The sequence below is a fragment of the Nothobranchius furzeri genome, chromosome 1 (assembly GCF_043380555.1).
Source record: "Nothobranchius furzeri strain GRZ-AD chromosome 1, NfurGRZ-RIMD1, whole genome shotgun sequence".
Lineage (NCBI taxonomy): Eukaryota > Metazoa > Chordata > Actinopteri > Cyprinodontiformes > Nothobranchiidae > Nothobranchius > Nothobranchius furzeri.
In genome coordinates this window covers 74896477-74916455 of record NC_091741.1, presented here as the reverse complement: position 1 = coordinate 74916455, position 19979 = coordinate 74896477, and the positions used below count along the sequence as shown (strand labels likewise).

Sequence of the window (19979 nt, the reverse complement as noted above, 5' to 3'; positions counted from 1 at the left end):
GGCTCCATCCATGTTGGCCCTTGGGCAAGACACTTCAGCCTTGCCTGCTGGTGATGGTCGGAGGGGCCAGTGGTGCCAGTGTTCAGCAGCCTCACCCTTGTCAGTGTGACCCAAGGCAGCTGTGGCTACATTGTAGCTCATCTCCACCGGTGTGTGAATGTGCCCCTGACTTATGCACTATGCATATTATATTTTTTCACAGAAGTTTGTATTCGTTTGCAAAGGAAATTAGCTTTGGATCTAGCCATTGTAGAACAATTGTCTTAAATTTCACAACATTTCTGCGGGAAGTTATTATTTTTATTTATTTATTTATTGCGATGTAAAAAATCTTGCTTTAAAAATAATTTGCATAAACTATTACCATTTCTAATATGAGTTGTTTTAAGTAACCTTAACTGGGACCCCTTGTTGAGTACTAGTTGGCACGTGTGTTTAATCAAACATGTGTCTTTAAACTAAGGCTATTTGAACAGCTCTCCCATCAGGCAACTGTATGTAAAACATGTAACCCTTTAGGAAAAGTGAACTTTGGCTTTCCATTCTACCTTCCTTCTTCCAGAGTACTCTCATTTGCAGACCTAGGATAGAGTGACCAAGTAAAATATTTATGCTAGGTCTTGCTGGAATGTTAGTTTAGCAGTACCCTATTGATGTTTAGTAATTACCTCTAAATGAGAACATCAGCACCATTAAGCATTACCCCACATAGAAGAAAAACAACAATAAGCAAGTCATGGTCCATCTTCTGTTTCAGATGAGCTCTGGACCTGACTGATCAAATAAGGGCATCACTTTTGCACATTTAGCCACATCTTAAGTTCAGTAATAACATACAATCAGAAAATGTTTTAAAGATGTTTTTTTTAACTAACAGAGTAAATTAGACAAAGTGAAAAGTATGAGAAAAATGTAATAATCTGATGGGATGATGAGTATATTTCTGTGTGATATAAATTAAGCCCATAACCTGGATGACAAATAATCAAGTGACACATTTATTATGCCATTGAGGACACATTTTATTTTACTTACTAATGCATGAAACCTAATTACATTGCGCTTTGGATTGTAAACTCTATTACATTTGCTCAATTATTCATTTTGTCTCTCTAGTACTTCTTCTGGTTGCAACAATGAGCAAGTTCCCTGCAGCTGTGTAATTTGGGGGAAATCTTTTTTTGTTGGTTTATGTAAAGCTCTAAAGCTTTAAACAATATTTTCACTGATTTATAATTCATTTCATTTTTGAATATTTGAAAACAAAGCTTAGAGCAGAGATTTTAAATTGGTCCAAAGGGATACAACTGTCCTTTCCCTGGAGTGCTCCCCCTTTGAAAAATTGATTACATATCAGTCACAGTTAAAAAAAAAAAGAAGAAAACCTGTCTAGACTGAGCATGAGATGAAATGGAAAGAGAGAAAAAAGGCTTGTGTATCTTTTATTCCTTTGTGGTTCTTGTTGATCTACCATCGATTGCTCGACATTGGTCAAATATCCCATTCTGCATTGTGAATACTGGGTCCAAAGGGGGAAGTGGTCCAAAAGGACAAGGTGCAACAGAAAAGCTGATTATGACCGTCACTCACCAGAGCCTCATTGATCTGGGTGACTTTTTCTGTGACTGGGATGAAACAGATACTTTGATTGTTAACTATGATTTACCTGGAATGTTTTCATTCACTTCAAGCATGCCCACTCGTGTCTGCCTTTTTTAGAGATTGACATCTGCTCTATAATGGGCTCGACACACGGGAGGCGACATCGCCTCTCCTCCATTCATTTTCAATGAGACATGCGCGACAAAGCGATAATCGCGGGTCTCCCTCCTACCAAGCGAAACGCAAAAAACGTGCGTGTGAAATTTTGCGCTCGTGCACGTGTCGTGCACAGGCGACCCAGCGACGCGATCCCAGAAAGTTGAAACATTTTCAACTTTTCATCGCTGTCGCTCGGACGAGGAACAATCAACGGAGGTTTCATTCACTGACCAATGAGCGGACAGGATGCTCCGTACATCTCCGAGCAAACATGAAGGAGAAGTTGATTATTATTATGTTTTATATAGTAAAATCAGAAGTAAGATTTCACATAACACTAGCAGCACCTTGTGAAATATCATATCTACCACTTTATTAACTCTGAACCGCTTAAATAACCTTAATTCCCTCCAACCTGGCACAGCCAAACAAAACAACGGAAGTTTCGATTTCGCCATGGAATAGAACGCGTACATGGCTTTGCCGCTGGCCGCTGCCGCGGATCGCCTCCCGTGTGTCAGGTAATAAAAGCGACAGCGACAAATTTCGCTGATCGCGGTCGTTTGTCGCCTCCCGTGTGTCGAGCCCATAAATGTAACGGGAGCACACTGACATTGTGTTTCTTTTGTCTCTCAAGAGTTTATTGGTGGGAGCAAATGCTTCATTCGGAAGATGGGATGCTTGTTTGGTTGTAAACTGTGTTAAAACACTTTTTCTTTGCACAGCCACACAAGGCTAGTGCAGCAGCTTAAAGATCCTAGAACCAATCCTCGTTTCTTATCAATTGTTCAAAGTTTCAAGTAAACAGAGCAACATTGCTGAATCAAGACAGCGGGAAAGACGTGTGAATATTATGCATATCCTCTCTGTGAGCTATTTGCAGCTATTCCCTGAGTGGAATAAGACTATCAGTAGCTCTGATTTCAGTGATGTCTACGTTTCAGAAGGGAAAGTAGCATTGTTTTCAGGGGACCAAGAATCATTGCTGTTTATACAATCCTTGGTGGAGAGCAGTCAACTTTCTCAAGGGAAATATGAGCACTGCAGCTTCATCACCTGCTCTAGCCTCTAAACTGAACAGCGCCTCCCAAAAAGAGCTAAACGACTCATTTTAGATCATGCCCTCACCAGTTCAACGGACTGCTGCAACAAAAGACAGCTGTGTTTGCCAATAAATCACATGTGACGACTTTATGTTCTGCAAAGTCCTCTCTACAACAAGTCAAGGACATGTTTGTATTTAAGAATCAGATGTCAAAACATGAGGATGGGGAAGAACCGATTTAGATGCAGCTTTAAATAAATCTCCCAGTGTAACATTTTTAAATTAATTAAAATACATCTATTTTTAATTATAGGAATTTTAAATATAGATGCTTCATTTTTCTTTGAAAAGAAACAGATCTTAAAAGAGACCAATTCCCAAGACACTAAGTATTTTTTCCCCTAAAATTACTGGAAACATTTGCATTGATGTAGTATTAATAATTAAGGCATCAACTATTAGATCACCATTGAGCAGATGATTTAGAGGATATAACTCAGTGAGGGTTGGTTACCTGCCAAACACTTTAAATGCATCATCACACCTGCCTCACCAGGGAATTAAACCAAATGAAATCCTTAAATCTACAGATGCAACAGGACTTTTAGTTTTACATATTAGGCCCATTTCCACCATCAGAACGTCAGCGTAATTTCACCAAACCTTTGTGGCGTGCATGTGTCTCCATTTCAATGAACTGGCCAGAAAAAGGCTGTTTTCCAGGTTATTTCTGGGACCAACCAATTACCTGGCATGGGGTGTGTACTCCCAAACAGCCCAGTTGAGTCACAGGGTGGGATTTGTGTTGATTGGTTGAAACTCAGTAGAAAATTACATAGCTGATGTCACCAAACAACCGAAATTTGTAATATAGGAAGAGTTTTTAAATGTTGAAAATGTTCAAATGGTATATGGCTTTTATTTGATCGCAACATGCCCTATAGGTTATAAATTGTAAGTCGCTTTGGATAAAAGCGTCTGCTAAATGAATAAACATAAACATGTGTATATTGCCTTCGTAGAGTCCTACAACCCCCCAAGGCACTTCACAACACAATCAGTCATTCACACATGCACACACACATTCACACGCTGATGATGATGAGCTATGATGTAGCCACAGCTGCCCTAGGGAGCACTGACAGAGGCGAGGCCTGCCGTACACAGGCGCCACCGGTCACTCTGACCACTATCAGCAGGCAAGGTGGGTTGAGTGCCTTGCCCAAGGACACAACAGCAGCATTCTCTGGTGGTAACTGGGCTCAAATCTGCAACCTTCTGATTACTGGACAACCTGCTCTTAAAGAAATTATTGTCCATGGACATCTTTTGGTGCTGATCAGTGATGTCACACACAGCTGAAAGATTTGTGATATGTTACCATCAAGTTTTGAAAGGGCCAATTCTGTATGGAGACAACAGCTGAGATGAGTGAGCCAGCATATTTTTCCTGCCACCTTCCTCCCTCCCATAAATTTCACAGATTTCCTATAGTGGAAACATGGCTTTTGGATCAGTTGCCAGACTAGACACACCATTCAGTAGAGAAAGGCCACGTGACCTTACCTTTGTAAAAGCACTCCTCACTGTGCATGATGGTAATCCTGTGTCCCCTTAGACAGGAGGTCCGATGGAGTTCACAATGGTTCTGATACAGCTTCCCATCAGAACCACACACAGGTTTATAGTGTGGTTTACAGCGATCCAAGCACCTACACTCTCCTTGGTCAGTCTCATAGTTGACCACACAATGGCGTCCCAAACCACAGTACTTGTGTTCACATGGACCTGGGGAGGCACTGTGTCCCATATATCCTAGAGTCAAAAATGAGAAGGAGAAAGGAAAGCAAAACAATGATTTTTTTTTCTGACAAATGTGTGCACCTTCCCAAATCATCAAAAAGATGAAGAACTTACATTAGAAGTTACATTCCAAAGTGAATCAAATCTAGATCTTATTTTAAATCCTAATGGCACAACGGAGGTTCTCATTAGAATTGGTTTATGTATTTTCTTATCACAAAGTATCAGATTAAAAAATAAGAAACTAATTAAAAAAATCACCCAATGAATGGAAATATGTTGTTATAAATTCCTAAAGATGTTAATTTCCCTTTGAAAATTACATCAGTACCTGGAAGGAATAATAATTTCAGATGAATATTCTTTGAAAACAAATTATTATTATTATTATTATTATTATTATTATTATTATTATTATTATTATTATTATTATTATTATAATTATTATCATCATCATTATCGGGGGGGGGGGGGGGGGGGGGCTGGTGCCTATCTCCAGCGGTCAATGGGCAATCGGGCGGGGTACACCCTGGACAGAGAGCCAGTCCATCGCAGATGATAATACTAATAATAGTTTATTAATTTTTTAAAGGAACACATTTCTAAAACAGAAGAACTAAACTCAAGATGCTACATGTTTGTTTATTTGTTTATTTTAGTAAAAGACCTTGAAAATGGAAAAGCATTATTTACTTGTCTATTCATTATGGACACTCGTTTCATGTGATGTACAGTAAATCAAAGAAAAAACATTACTTGCCTAGCAAATTGCAGTTTGTATTGATATAATGGATTATTTATGCACAAGGCTAAAGCTGTTCATATAGAGACTGCTTCACAAAAAGCTTTTTCATTGAACTCATAAAACCACAAATATACAGATGATAAATGTTTCAACAATCTAAAGTTATTTTTGTCAATTTTTAAACTCTTTTTTTTTCTAAATGGTCATATAAACAATTTAATAAACATTCCTAAAACAGAACAAGTCATTAAATGAAGACCATTGCCAATATGACAATTTGCATGTTCATATCTTCCACTCTACAGATAAACACTTTACACTGAATGACTTAAGTAGGAGGGGTTTATGTGGTGCAAGAACGGACGGCCATCATGAAAGAAAGTGGCTATAGGATTAAAACATACAAGACTATTTACTCCTTTAACGAGTTTAAGAGATAAGGTGAGATAGACTAAAATTCTGCAGCTATGACAGCTGGGCAGTAACTGTCCATATTTCAGATTTCAGGATTAATTTAATTCACAAACATTGTGCATATTTTTTAACACCTTGATTTAAAGGTCTGCCTGTTACCGTATGTCTCCCCAGCCTTCATTAGTGTCTACAATAGTGGTTCATCACTAAAACAAATCAGCTGTGTTCATGATCTAAAACATGCAGGAAAAGTGTTGGAAGCTTACTGCAGCACCAGGTATTTCAGCTTCCAACAGAGCGAACCGCTATCCACGAACAAGTGGAATATTCTGGCCACAGGGGGCGATAAGGGCCCTTTCTTCAGAGTTGCTAACTCCGAAGAAGACTTTTTTTTTTTTTTACTAACCCTATTAAAGCATTTCAGGACCAGTTAGCTCCAGCCATTGTTTCTTTTATCTAGATGTGTTACTAACTAAACAGGTGAATTCTTGTAATTTTTATTTATTTATTTATTGTTTTTTTTTACAAATTAAACAATTCTTCAACCAAGAGACATCACACTAGAGAACAAAAAGGCTGAGTGAAAAAACATGAGATGAAACCAATAACAGTTAACCAGACAACGACATTTACTCTGATGTAACAAGATAAGTTACTAAGCCTAAAGCAACACTATCTATGCCTTCACCAGAAACTACTGATGAAAATATGCCTTTTGTAGTTAGCATAAGTATATGTATTCCATCTCATTACTATTCTGTGTACATATTTATGTGATATTTGTTCATCTGCGTACTGATTTAGAGGTAATGGATTTCAATTGCAAAGCCGAAGGTGTAACTCATTCTGGCAGAGTTCTACAGACCCTCACTAAGCTAAATCTTCACATTTCATAAAAAAAAACTAAAAAAAAAAAAAAACTTTGAGACCTGAGCATCATTTCTGAACCCAGATTAAATAGTCAGGCATCAGGGTAAACAAAGTGAATTAAAGAGGCTCACTCATATCCCTGACATCTCCCCAAACAGACCTGCCTTATCCTCTAGCAATCAGAGAGGATTTAGACCAAATGCAAGTGTGAGCACTGTGACCCAACTGGAGTCAGTCAATTTGCTGGTTTATTAATTCCCCGGTTCAATGCCGTAATGATTATTCAGGGAGTTTGTGTCAAACAGCCAGGCTTCCTTTGCCACCAGCATGGTCAGCAAAGGGCATAGTGATTTGTTTTTCTTCTTTTGGTAATCACGTGACTCTTTACTCTGATTGTGCTAAGGCAGATGTTCACCATTGATATGTTACATTTTAAAATATAGACAAGATAGTTATTTAAATTTTAAATGTTTTGTAAAAAAAATAAAATAAAATAAAATAAACATATGCACTTATTTTACTGAGCAGCTCTTTGTTTTCAGCCAAAAGTTCTGACTACTGTGGACATGGTCTCTTTCTGGGGTGTCCTGAGAGTATGACACCAGGGCATTAACACTAGATCTTACGCTCTTGGGATGTGTGGATTTGGCTCGTTTCCCCATAAATATCATTTGGTATCTGGGAAGTCTGGTGCACTTTGTTCTTTGATCCATTTCAGATAATTTTAGCAAGGCCCAATGGTGTCCTAGTAGGGTAGGGAAACGCTGTGGCACTGAACTCAATGTGTCACTTCAAGAGAAACAGCAGAACGATGCATGCATTGGCCAGTTGTTAATGAAAACAAATTATTAAATGCAGCAGCTGTATTTAAAATAAACGGTTGTCTGGTTCTAAATTGTCACTAAAGATGTGAACATACTGTAGAAAGACTCCAATTGCATCCCATGTTGCATTACATGGCATTTAAATACACATATTTGCATAAAAGAAAAAAAAACTTCTTTACCTGGGTGTGAATGTGTATGAATGGGTCATTGACTGATCATGTTGCAAAGTGACTTGGGGGTTCCAGGACTCTAGGAGGTTCTATATCAAATACAGACCATTTAAAATCATTTCGGTTCACGCGAACAGTAATATTTTACCACAAATATTTCATAGTAAAATGTGACCAACTGATTACAGTTTAGAGTCCTGGTATCATAAGCTAAATCATAAAAAATACAAATTTCACTAGATTTAACATTTTTTAAAACAGGATCCCAAAATGTTCCAAGACTGAGTAAAAATAATTCAGTTCAGGTTCATGAAATCAAAATCCAAATATTCTCCACCTTTGATGACGCTTTCATGCTAATCTTTTAATACTTTTGGAGTAATCCTGCTAACAAACAAATCTTTAAAGAAGCACAATCTCTTTGCACCTGCCTAATTTTAGCCAGACATTTGACACGAGAATGGGCAAATTTACAGGTTCTTCTAAAAAAATTTGCATATTGTGATAAAGTTCATTATTGTCTGTAATGTACTGATAAACATTAGACTTTCATATATATTAGATTCATTACACACAACTGAAGTAGTTCAAGCCTTTTATTGTATCTAATATTGATGATTTTGGCATACAGCTCATGAAAACTCAAAATTCCTATCTAAAAAAATTTGCATATCATGAAAAGGTTCTCTAAACAAGTTATTAACCTAATCATCTGAACCAACTAATTAACTCTAAACACCTGCAAAAGATTCCTGAGGCTTTTAAAAACTCCCAGCCTGGTTCATTACTCAAAACCGCAATCACGGGTAAGACTGCCGACCTGACTGCTGTCCAGAAGGCCATCATTGACACCCTCAAGCAAGAGGGTAAGACACAGAAAGAAATTTCTGAATGAATAGGCTGTTCCCAGAGTGCTGTATCAAGGCAGCTCAGTGGGAAGTCTGTGGGAAGGAAAAAGTGTGGCAGAAAACGCTGCACAATGAGAAGAGGTGACCGGACCCTGAGGAAGATTGTGGAGAAGGACCGATTCCAGACCCTGGGGACCTGCTGAAGCAGTGGACTGAGTCTGGAGTAGAAACATCCAGAGCCACCTTGTACAGGCCTGTGCAGGAAATGGGCTACAGGTGCCGCATTCCCCAGGTCAAGTCACCTTTGAACCAGAAACAGCAGCAAAAGAACTTGACCTGGGCTACAGAGAAGCAGCACTGGACTGTTGTTCAGTGGTCCAAAGTACTTTTTCGGATGAAAGCTAACTTTGCATGTGTTGAGGGTCTGACCTCATGAGGAAATTACTATGCAGTGATTTTCTCCAAAATGACTGTGCTTAAATTGCTCTGAAAAGCAAATAATCACATCAGCGCCAAGAAACTTCATTTCCCATGATGCTTTGCACACGGAAGCATTGTGATGACGTCACCGCCTAATACCAGAAACACGATCTGCGGGAGGCGGGAGCTTGGAGCTTTCCCGCGACTTCAAAGACTATAAATCATGAATGAGACAAAGAAACCTCGTTCTTTTGCCCAGGATACCTGGCGGTAAGGACACGCTTATCGACGCTCCGACAACTTGAGCACGCGGAAGCTCTAAGTGCCAAGTTGAGCCACGGAACTGCTGGAAACTAAACTGCAAGCCCATCAGATCTGCTCGTTTCTGCTCCCCTCCAGCTGATGTTTGAGGACACAGAACTGCGGAGGGAAACAACAACTCCATCCAGCTCTCAGAAACGCTGTAAGTTATAACTCAGCACAGAAAGAAACTTTGCTGTCTCTGTCCAGCCCGTGGAGAAACACTCGTGAACGCCAAACAACGGAGAAAGCATCAAACCGACGGATGACGCCGGAAACTGCGGAGAAAAACGGAGAACCGTCAAGTCATAACAGCGGGGGACGCCTTGCTGCTTTGGTGATCAGGAAACTCATTTTTTTCTCTCCTTTTCTTCTCCCGTTTCCTCTATAGTCTCAAATAAGCAATAAACCGCGTCTATTGCTTAAAAAGTAGCTTCGTGTTTTCCTCTTTCGTCCCAAACACGTCCGTCGGGTCATTTTGAAAGAATAAACTGCTTATTGATCATTGTTTGGTATCTTAAAATGGTTTCTGTCATGGCCAGGCTGAAACTAAAAGATATTAATTTGTGATTAATCTTTTGTGTTGTTTCATGATCTTTTGAAATGTTTTGAGTGATTTAAGGTTAAGTTACTACTGATTCTAAGTGCTTTGGAAGTTAAAGTGCAAGTTGCCACCCACACTTTAGCCAGACAAAGGGGTCAGCCATCTTGTATTCAAGACTCCATTTTGAATCCATACACACGCACACACACACACACATACACACTACTCCTTTGTGAGAACAAAGGACCCCATTCATACATCCTCCATCACATGCAAACACATCCATCTTCAATCATATCACACGGTTATTATTCATCTATTCCACTGTTTATTCATTTGACAAATTGTTAATTAAACGTTATAAAATTCAGATTTTCGTCTCCAGTAGCTTTGTTGTGTCGAAGAGAAGTCTCTGCTCCAAGGATTCTACGAACTTCAAGAAAGACTGATAAGAGTTTTGGATTCAATTTTTCCCCGGAAAAAGGGGAATGGTGCCCCGTATATCTAAGAATATCTTAATTAATTAATAAATCAGTAAATATTCCCATATTTACAGAATTTATTGAAGAATCCAAAAGTAAGTTAACGCTTACGAATTGTTCGCTCCTAATAACCCCAACATTTTATTGGTGCGGCCGTGTGAGGCTTGGATACACAGAGATTTCTATCCGGCACAAACAAACAAATAAATCCAAAGAGCTTGAATTAAAAATAATCCGTTGTTCAGCCTTGAACCAGCAACAGAGTGGTGCTGATTTCGCTGAGCAGGAAGCTGCATCGAACTCTCACCAGTAACTCAGTGCTTCTTTAAAGGTGCAACGTGTAAATTAATTCTGGTTGACCTTTTAGGTTAAAAATTCAGTTTTCCTTAAAGGTGCAACGTGTAATTAATTCTGGCTAACCTTTTAGGTTAAAATTCAGCTTTTCCTTAAAGGTGCATCGTGTAATTAATTCTGGCTAACCTTTTAGGTTAAAATTCAGTTCCTCATTAAAGGTGCAGCGTGTAAGTAATTCTGACTAACCCTTTTAGGCTAAAATTAACTGCTAATTTAGCGACTTTAACTCACAGTGGCTATTGTAACTAACTGAAACCTTCACTCAAAGACTGATAACACCTTGTTTGCTAATATTCTGAAGGAATAACTAGCATATTTAACACTGCAAGTGTTGTAAGACGTTGCTACGGCAACGCACCAGCTTTTGCTAAAATACTGAAAGGAATAGTATTTTAGGCGTTAGTCACGGCATTCCGTGCAATCTTAAAACGCTAAAACCTGTGCGCACAAAGGTTAATTTAGTGTTTTTCTGCTACAAAGCTAGCAGTTGCTGCCCAAAAGGTGCAGCTTGAGCTATCTGCAGAAGCTCTACTAGGCTATTTTTGGTTCGGTTGTTAAAAATGGAGGGACAGAGTAGTGAACTGACCAACTCCCAGCAACCAGGTGGCGCTGCGGCCCACGACTATGAACCTGGCCTACTTTCTGGACAAATATTGTCCAAACTGGTCGCGGTTGCTCGAGAACCCGACTACCCTTCTAGGGATTTCACTGAAGAACAGCGTAGCGTCGAGCTAGAAGCTGTAATTGATCAAATAGAAAACCCGGATGGTACAAAACCAATCCAGGTTCACTTAGCTAAGTTAGCCCTGATCCTCTATCAGAGAGGACTCCAACGTGGTCAGAAGATCATGAACCTCCAGAGTATGCTAGCTGAAAAACAGCGAAATGGAAGGCTGATCGAGGAAGACGACACCCGCACCGATTCTGGGGAAGATGGGGAGGAGACCCTGCCCCCCTCTGCTGATGACAACAGACAGTGGGAAGGGGGGAAACACCAGGACTCTCTGGACGGACGCACGCCGCAGGGGAGAGATGAAGCTCATCTGTTCCAACCTTCGGCCCCGTTCCCTATACACACTATAGGGCATTCAGGACCATCTAGGGGCCGAGGGCAGTTCGCCCTCGAACCCCAGGTTGGACCACCACCCTCATCTTCACGGCCTTCTCAATCTGTGAGAAGTCGACCAGCTGAGCGGCACCTCTATTTAGACCGCTCCCCCAGTCCACGAAGGGTGCAAGGTGCCGGCTGGGGTTATGCACAAGCCCAAGCTGCACCTCAACCATCTACCCATCCTAGCTACTCCGGTATTCGGCATGCCGATAACCAGCTGCAGGACAAAGCATCATACGCCAGTCCGTACCCGGACAGAGCGTATTACGCAGAAGCCCCAGTTGAAAGACGCAGGCTGCACTTCGCAGACGTGCTCCGGGAGGAGGACCTCCCAAGACACCCACGTGACGTGCCAGCAGCCCGCCACAACATGCCGAACCCCGATTTGGGCCCCAGGAGTCAACATTGGGAGCCCAGAGCACACCAGCGATATCCAGCGCCTTCTGAGACAGACCGTGGGTCAGAGTCAGAGGATGACGCGCCGTACCGTGAGTCAGGGCTCCGTGTACGTCAAATTGAATCGCTAGCTAAAGACGTAGAACGTTTTGATCCTAACACCAATGAATCCAATGTCGACGATTATCTCAGGGAGATAGAACGTTGTCTGCTTGATCTTCCAGCACCCTCTTCAAGGGAAAAGCTCAAGCTAATTTGGAAAACCACATCTAGAACGGTGCACGGTTTCATGGAAACTCTACCACCTGACATTCGTGATCGGTACTCCTCGCTCTGCCGAGCGTTGAGAGATGAATACGCCACGTATGCAGACTCTGCGTCAGCTACAATGGGGGCCTTCTCCATCAAACACGGGAGGAACGAACCCCCCAGAGAGTATTATCGCCGACTCAAAAGTGCTTATTTCCAAGGTCGAAACGGCCCTGGGCTCGAGGAAGACCCTGCCTTCAGATCCCTGTTCATTCACAACCTGCACGAGTGTGTTCGCTCCGAAGTCTCAATGTATTGTCGGATTAAAAAACTGACAACTCAGGAGATTAGGAGATACGCTCAACAGGCTTGGGAAGCCGGCGGAAAGCCCCAAAAGCCTGACGCACATCACCGCGTTATGCACCTAGCTCCCGACGCCGAGCCGCGTTTGGAGCTCGAAGGCACAGAAGCTCCACCCACTAAGCCAAAATCTGCTAAACCTAGACCTGTTAAACCGCGAGAGCAGTCCCAATCTCCTCAACAGGGGAAGGGGGGTGCTGATTGGCTGCCTAGGTCTGGACAATCAGACAGGAAGTGGCCCAACCAAAACCAACGGCAAGCAGGTCGGAACAGTGGAAGGTTTAAGGAGCGCCGCCCACAGGTAGGTCCCGAACACAAGTCCGCAAGTGAGTACTTGACCAAAGCCGACCTCCAGGAGATGTTTCAGCAGTTCCTAGCTAAACAGAAGGAACAGCTGAGATCTGCAGATGAGACCCCTGCACCAAAGTCTGCTTCTAAGAAGCCAGACTCAGAGCCAACGTCCGCATGACTAGGCGTGGCTCAACCCCCCAGCGTGGCCAGGACTTACCTGATCAGTTGGGGAAACACTACTGGTAGACCACAGGAGTCTCCTGAAATCTACCCCCCAGAGAAACCTGATACTAAATTTCTGAAGTTCCTTGGTGACTTAACAAACCATGATCATGCTCGCCGTTTGTACTGTAGCACCAACGTAGGTGGATGCATACAGGTTGATGCTCTGCTGGATACCGGCTCAGAAATCACCCTGATGTGCTCCACACTGTTCCATCGCGTGTCTGACACCATGCGGTCGCTCGGGAAACCAGTCCAGGTAGAACCCTGTGACCTGAAAATCACCAGCTACACCCAGACCCGGGAGTGTATCACTCACCGGGCGTGGCTGGATATCACCTTCCAAGACATGACTCTGGTTCACCCGTTTTATGTCTGCCAGCTAGACACTGAACCACTTCTCATTGGTCAGGACCTGCTTGAACGTCTAGCTCCCCTCATCGACTGCCAGAAGGGTCAACTGTGGGCCCAGGTGGAAACACCTAAGCCCTGGAACCCGGATAGCAGCCGACCATCCTCCATTCTTGAAGTCAGCATAAGTGAGCCGCAAAACCCTTGTTCCAAGGTCATGCCCCTTCCTACGGCTCCCACAGACGATGACCGCCTGCAAAGGCACGAAACCGCTCCTGGAACTCCGCTCCGCGCACATTCATCTTTTCTCTGCTCGCTGAAGAACGTCAGCCTGCAGCCATATGCACCACACATAGTTGGTGGTCTTACCATCAACTGCACCCACATCTCAGATGCTCGCCTTGCTCTTTGGTCTGAAAAGTCAGCCATCAGCCAGCAGACGTTGGAACACCTGCGTCAGAAGGACCCCCTTCTGGTCAGTGTGACACGTAGCCATCGGCTCTTGTCACCTACTTGGCCGCAGAGGCTCCTGAAAGCGCCAGAGGTCTGCTCTCTGACTATCCAACTTGGAGCAAGACAGCTCACACATACATTCAGCATCATACCACAGCTTGATCCACCTGCACTCATCGGAGCAGATCTGCTGGTTCGACTCGGTGCCCAGCTGGACACTTGCAATCAAGTCCTTTGGGCCCGAGCCACACCATCCTCTGAGCCTCGCTCAGAAGGCCCTGAACACTTGCTGTCCGGTCAGACCATTCCACAGGCCTGCCGTGCAGTGGTTGAGGCCAGCACGGTTCTGCCCCCACTGGTCAAAGGAGTGCCTGTTCGTCTGACTCTGATGAAGCATCAGAAGCTGCCAGGCACACAGGCCTTCTTCCAGCCATCACCACACTTCTTGGAGCTCAACTTAGCCGTCTGTGGCACGCCACTCTTGGAGCTGAACAATCGTTCTGCATACTTGTTGGTCGAAAATCCGACCCAGAGTCCTATCCACATGCCGGCAGGAAAGCCCTTGGGCATGCTGATAGATAGCTCATTCCATGACTTCGAACTTTCAGTCCCCGTGATCGGACAACTTCCGTTGTTCTTGAACGACAGACAGGTTGGTGTAGACACATTCAGTACTTTCCCTTCACAAATGATTACCATCAAGCGGCATGAAGCCCTTCCTGAGGAACCCATTTGCAGTGCAACCTTAGATACTGACGGCGGTCAGTGTCTAACGGTTTTTGCAATAAATACTCAACCCTCTGAGTCACCGGTTGAAAGCCCGGAACACCAGAGACCCTCCTCCTCTGAACCTTATGACGGCTTCGAGGCCGAAGTCAGCCAGCAGCTTGACAAAGCGGATGCGCTGGAGTCAGAGGAGCAGAGAGCAGAGCTTAGAAGCCTGTTCTATGAGTTTCAGTCCGTCTTATCCAGGGACTCCCTGGACTGTGGACTCACAAACCTGCATACGGTTCGCATTCCAACGAACCCGAATGCCCCTCCTACTTTTGTACGTCAGTACAAGATTCCCCTCGCTGCTTATGAGTCGATCCAAGAGATCCTCGATCAGCTGAAGGAGAAAAACATCATCAGAGAGTGTAACTCCACTTACAACTCTCCCATCTGGCCGGTTCTGAAACCGACTGGGAAATGGCGTCTCACCATAGAGTATCATGCACTGAACAAACGAGTACCTCTCTCCAGGTGGCCTATGATCCATTTAGATCAGGAGCTAGCCAGAGTCAGAGATGCTCGTTTCTTCTCTACGGTTGACGTAGCCAACGGCTTCTGGACCATGAAGGTTGAGCCGGCGGACCAGTATAAACTGGCTTTCTCCTTTGGAAATCGCCAATATACTTGGAACCGCTGCCCCTTTGGCTACTCTAACTCACCTGCCGAGTTCAACATCTTCCTCCACAAAGCCATGTCAGATGCTGCTTCCAGAGGGAACCTCATATATGTCGATGACATCTTGATGAGGAGTCGAACCTTCGAGGAGCACCTGGCCGAACTCCGTCACGTGCTGCAACAGCTCGCTGACGCCGGAGCTAAATTGGCGATTCTCAAGGGACAGTGGTGTCGAACCAAAGTGGAGTATGTTGGACTGCTGGTTGGCCCTAATGGAGTCGAGCCCCAAGCGGGACGCATTAGAGCCATTCAGGACATCAAAGCCCCAGCTAATCTGACCGAACTCAGGAGCTTCCTCGGAGTCTGCAACTACTCCAGGCAGTTCATTGAGGAGTACGCTGAAATAGCGAGGCCCCTCACTGAGCTGCTTCAGAACGACACACCTTTCGTGTGGGACAGACCCCAAGAACACTCCTTCCAGTTCCTAAAACAGAAGTTGGCGTCCGCACCCTGTCTGGCTTACCCAGACAAGGATAAAGAGTTCTACATAGAGGCTACTTTCTCCTCTCACTGCCTGAGCGCTGCTTTGAAGCAGAAACACGATCAGGACATGAGAGTTGTGGCATACGCCAGCAAGCCTCTGAGCAAGGTGGAACTCCAGTTCTCAGACTGCGAGAGAGCTCTCCTCTCTACAGTCTGGGCCGTCGAACACTTTCGTAGTTACATCGGTGGACAGAAAGTGATCATTAAAACGTGTCATCAGCCTGCCACCTTCCTAAACAGCCAGCGTCTGCGCGAAGGAAGAGTGTCAAACAGCCGCATTGCGACGTGGATGATGGTGCTCCAAGGATACAACATTGAGGTCAAGTATGGTCAGAACACCAAGCTAGCGCTAGGACAAGGGCTAGCTGGCTGCCAGCACTGTGACTCTGACTCCGTCATGGGCCCCCTGGACACACCTGCCGCAGTCTACCCAACCGCATCCAATCATCGCTACTTTGATGAGAATGTTTGCCAAGGGCTTCCGAAAGTTTACACTGACGGATGTGCCTATCTTCACGAAGGCCAGCTCCGTGCTGGGGTTGGAGTCGTTTGGGTGGACTGTGACACTAAGCAACCAAATCACTACCGGTTGGGCCAAAAGTCTAGTCAGTACGCCGAAATTGCTGCAGTGTTGATAACCCTCCAGCAGGCGGCAGCCTTGGACATCACTCAAATCGTCCTTTGCTCTGATTCAAACTACGCTAGACACAGCTTCATCTCTCACTTCCCCATGTGGAAGGAGAACAACATGAAAAACGCCAGGAACAGAGACGTGAAACACTCGGAGTTATTCCTAGCGTGTGATCTGCTCACCACTGAGAAAGGCATAATGGTCTACTGGAAAAAGGTCAAAGGTCACTCCAGGACCCTAGGTCCGGAGAAAGATGGTAATGACGAAGCTGACCGCCTTGCTAAGCTCGGTGCTGACCAGGGAACCTGTTGGGAATTCAAAGACGAGTGGCTTCCTCCCAAGGCCGTTCACGAGGTCTGTGCGATTACTCGTCGCCATGCTAAACAGGCAAACGAACCTCAGAACATTGGGGTACCCGTGTTTCTAGGCAGACAACCACATGACGCGGACCTAGTCACCATGCAGGAACAAGATCCTGACCTGAAGCTCATCCGCGAGCTTCTCCAAAAGGGCCCGATGTCTAAACAACCGTCACCACCTACTGGCGCAAGCCGAGATTTGGTAACCCTGCATCGTCAACTCGCGCATCTGAAACTACAAAACGATTTGTTAGTTTACATACGTGACGATCACAGCCCGCCGCGCTGGGTCGTTCCACTCGACCACAGAGGAGTAATGCTTGCCTACGCCCACGACACTCCGGTTGGAGGTCACCGCGGAGCAAAAGCTACGCTCGCGTCACTGACAGAAGTAGCATATTGGCCGTCGATGTCCAAGGACGTACACAGCTATGTCCAAGGCTGCCTCGTCTGTGCCCAGTTTCAACCCTCCCAGCCGCTTGCTAGAGCACCACTGCAACGCAGGGGAATAACCTTCCCTTGGTCCCACCTGCAGATCGACTGGGTTGGACCGGTTCCCAAATCGGCAAGAGGAAACAAATATATGCTAACTCTAACTTGCAGTTTCACAAAGTGGGTGGAGTGCCTTCCAGCGCCAAACGATACAGCCGTCACAACCGCTGTACTGCTGATTAACCACGTTTTCAGTCGATGGGGACTTCCACTCTGCATTGACTCTGACCGAGGAACTCATTTCACATCCAGTGTAATGATGTCCCTGTTTGAACTTTTGGGAGTGGAAGTGAGATTCCACCTCCCCTATCACCCACAGTCATCCGGACAGGTCGAACGGATGAACCGCACGGTCGTCTCTATGCTCAAAAAGTACGTCTGCTCCACTGGGAAGGACTGGGACGTCAAGCTCCCTCTGGTCCTGATGGCCATACGGTCCACTCCCCAGCGATCCACAGGGGTTACGCCCTTTGAGATGATGACCGGCAGACTGATGACTCTACCACTGCACCTCCTGTATCACCCAGAGGATGTCAGTGTTGCCACTGCCTATACCGCTCATCAGTATGTGGCAGACTTGAAAACACACCTCAGAGCTACGTTCGCGCACGCTCAGAAGAAACTGGAGACCAACGTAGAAGGCGCTAAAGCCTACTACGACCAAAAGACAACCAGCCGCGAATACGAGGTGGGTGACAAAGTATTCTACTTTCGGTTCGCCCAACCGGCACGCAAACCTAAGAAGTTCCTGCCCTGCTGGTCAGGACCATTTGAGATCGTGGCAAAACTCTCTCCAGTTGCATACAGGTTACGCATCACCAAAGCGAGACAGGAGCCTGTCTACAAATGGGTACATGCAAACCAAATCAAACCCTACGTCAAACCATCCCCGCGGGTACAGAGACCAGACTCCCCGCAGGAGGTAGACGTAGTCGCTACATAGTTCTATGCATGGAAATGAAAAAGGGGGGGAAGTGCACGTTTAACCCACTAACATGTACTAACCGACAAAGAACCAGCCCCCCCCCCCCCCCCCCCCCCCCCGTCACTTTCACTAACCAAGAGAAACTCCTTCCTAGACCGCTAACAGGATGTACCTACTAAAACCTTACAGGGTGCTCTGGTACCTATTCTAGGCTCTGATTAATGAATCTCTACGTGCAATCAAGACTTTGTCTGAAACCATACCTCAGGATATTGTGTACACACGAGTGGTGAGAGATTTGATGTAGGACCTGCTCAGGGAAGTAAGTTCCACGCTGGACAGCTTGGTTGAAAGTCGTATTTCCCCGTACTTGGTACCACTGGACCTGCTCAAAGTTAGCTTGACAGCTGCAACCCCTCTACTGTGCACCTTTCACAAATCCACCTAGCGTACAGCCTAAGTAGTGCAATGCCCATTCACGTTGGAAAAAAAAATTAGAACTCGGTTTCCTGTTAAACGTTCCCATAATTGTGACACCTCACATCTATAGGTTTAGGTCGATGCTGAACATTGGTATTTGAAAGGACGGTAGGCATTTCCACTTTGAACTAGAAACCTGACACTCCATCACCTCAACCTCGAACAGCATGACTCAGAGTTTGAGATCATGGACGCTTTCCTGGGTTATAACTTTGCCTTCGATTTAGAAATTGACCAACAATTACTGATTGAAGGAACCAACTTTGTTAAGTTCACACAAAACCCGCGTGAACTTACTTTGACGCCCAAGACGCTACATTGACACAGATTATACGACTTTAATCTGCACATTGGTCGCCCTGGGGATGGAATGGCTCATCACGGCCGTGATTGCTTATTCCGCCTACAGGCGTGTTAATAAACTCCAAGATAAGATGCACTTGCTCACCTACGGTGTGCCTCGTAACCGCGTTCGGGGAGACTCCAAGCGTGAATGTACCACACCTGTCTAAAGGGGGTGAGCAACATTTTCTTTGTTATTCTGTAAACCTAAGAGTAGTTCTCATTTTAGTCTACCTCACATTTTTATCTGAGTGTTGCATTATGTCACATTCTTTATAAGCTACACACTGAATGTATTACCTAAGAATGTATTTTATGAGACCTCAAGGTTGCTATGAATTTTCTTGGATGTTATATGTTATATGTTTGTTTTTTTGGGTTTTCTGTATTTTTTTGTTTCTTACTTGGTCACATATTAACTAGTGGTTATGTGCCGGCCCAGCTCAGTCTGTCAATGACTCTGTCTGACGCACCAGCACATTGTAGTACCTCTTAGTTTTATGGTCCTTGTTTTAGCCCAAAGACTGTCCTGATCCACCCTTTGGACCAAAAAGGGGGGAATCTTGGGACCACATAGGTCAATGCGCGTTTGCGAACTATGGACCTCGTACATCACCGCGTGCTCCATAAACTGAACTGTATGGCCGGCGGTGAGATGCCTTTGTGTCCCCTCGTGGAGTTAACCGCCCACCGACCTTCCTCCTTCTACACTACTACCTCTCGCATGGACGACATCATCATTGCGTACCACCTGCGTGAGTGGCTTCTTCTCGTTATGCGCGTTGGGGACTATCCCGTTTCCTAT

General features: G+C 44.6%; 2 protein-coding genes across 3 annotated transcripts in view; one reads left to right on the top strand and one right to left on the bottom strand.

The window, feature by feature from the left end:
• fstl5 (follistatin-like 5) overlaps nucleotides 1-19979 on the bottom strand; it is a 279655-nt gene that overhangs the window by 160527 nt on the left and 99149 nt on the right. For both annotated transcript variants that reach the window (XM_015951097.3, XM_015951089.3), the window contains exon 4: nucleotides 4373-4621. In XM_015951097.3, the coding sequence (XP_015806583.1) occupies nucleotides 4373-4621 (249 nt within the window). The remainder of the gene's footprint in view (nucleotides 1-4372; nucleotides 4622-19979) is intronic.
• LOC139069637 (uncharacterized) lies at nucleotides 8840-13168 on the top strand. Its single transcript, XM_070550295.1, has 2 exons — nucleotides 8840-10656; nucleotides 10717-13168. Exon 2 carries the CDS (start codon nucleotides 11144-11146, stop codon nucleotides 13166-13168), a length of 2025 nt encoding a protein of 674 aa, XP_070406396.1. The 5' UTR covers nucleotides 8840-10656; nucleotides 10717-11143.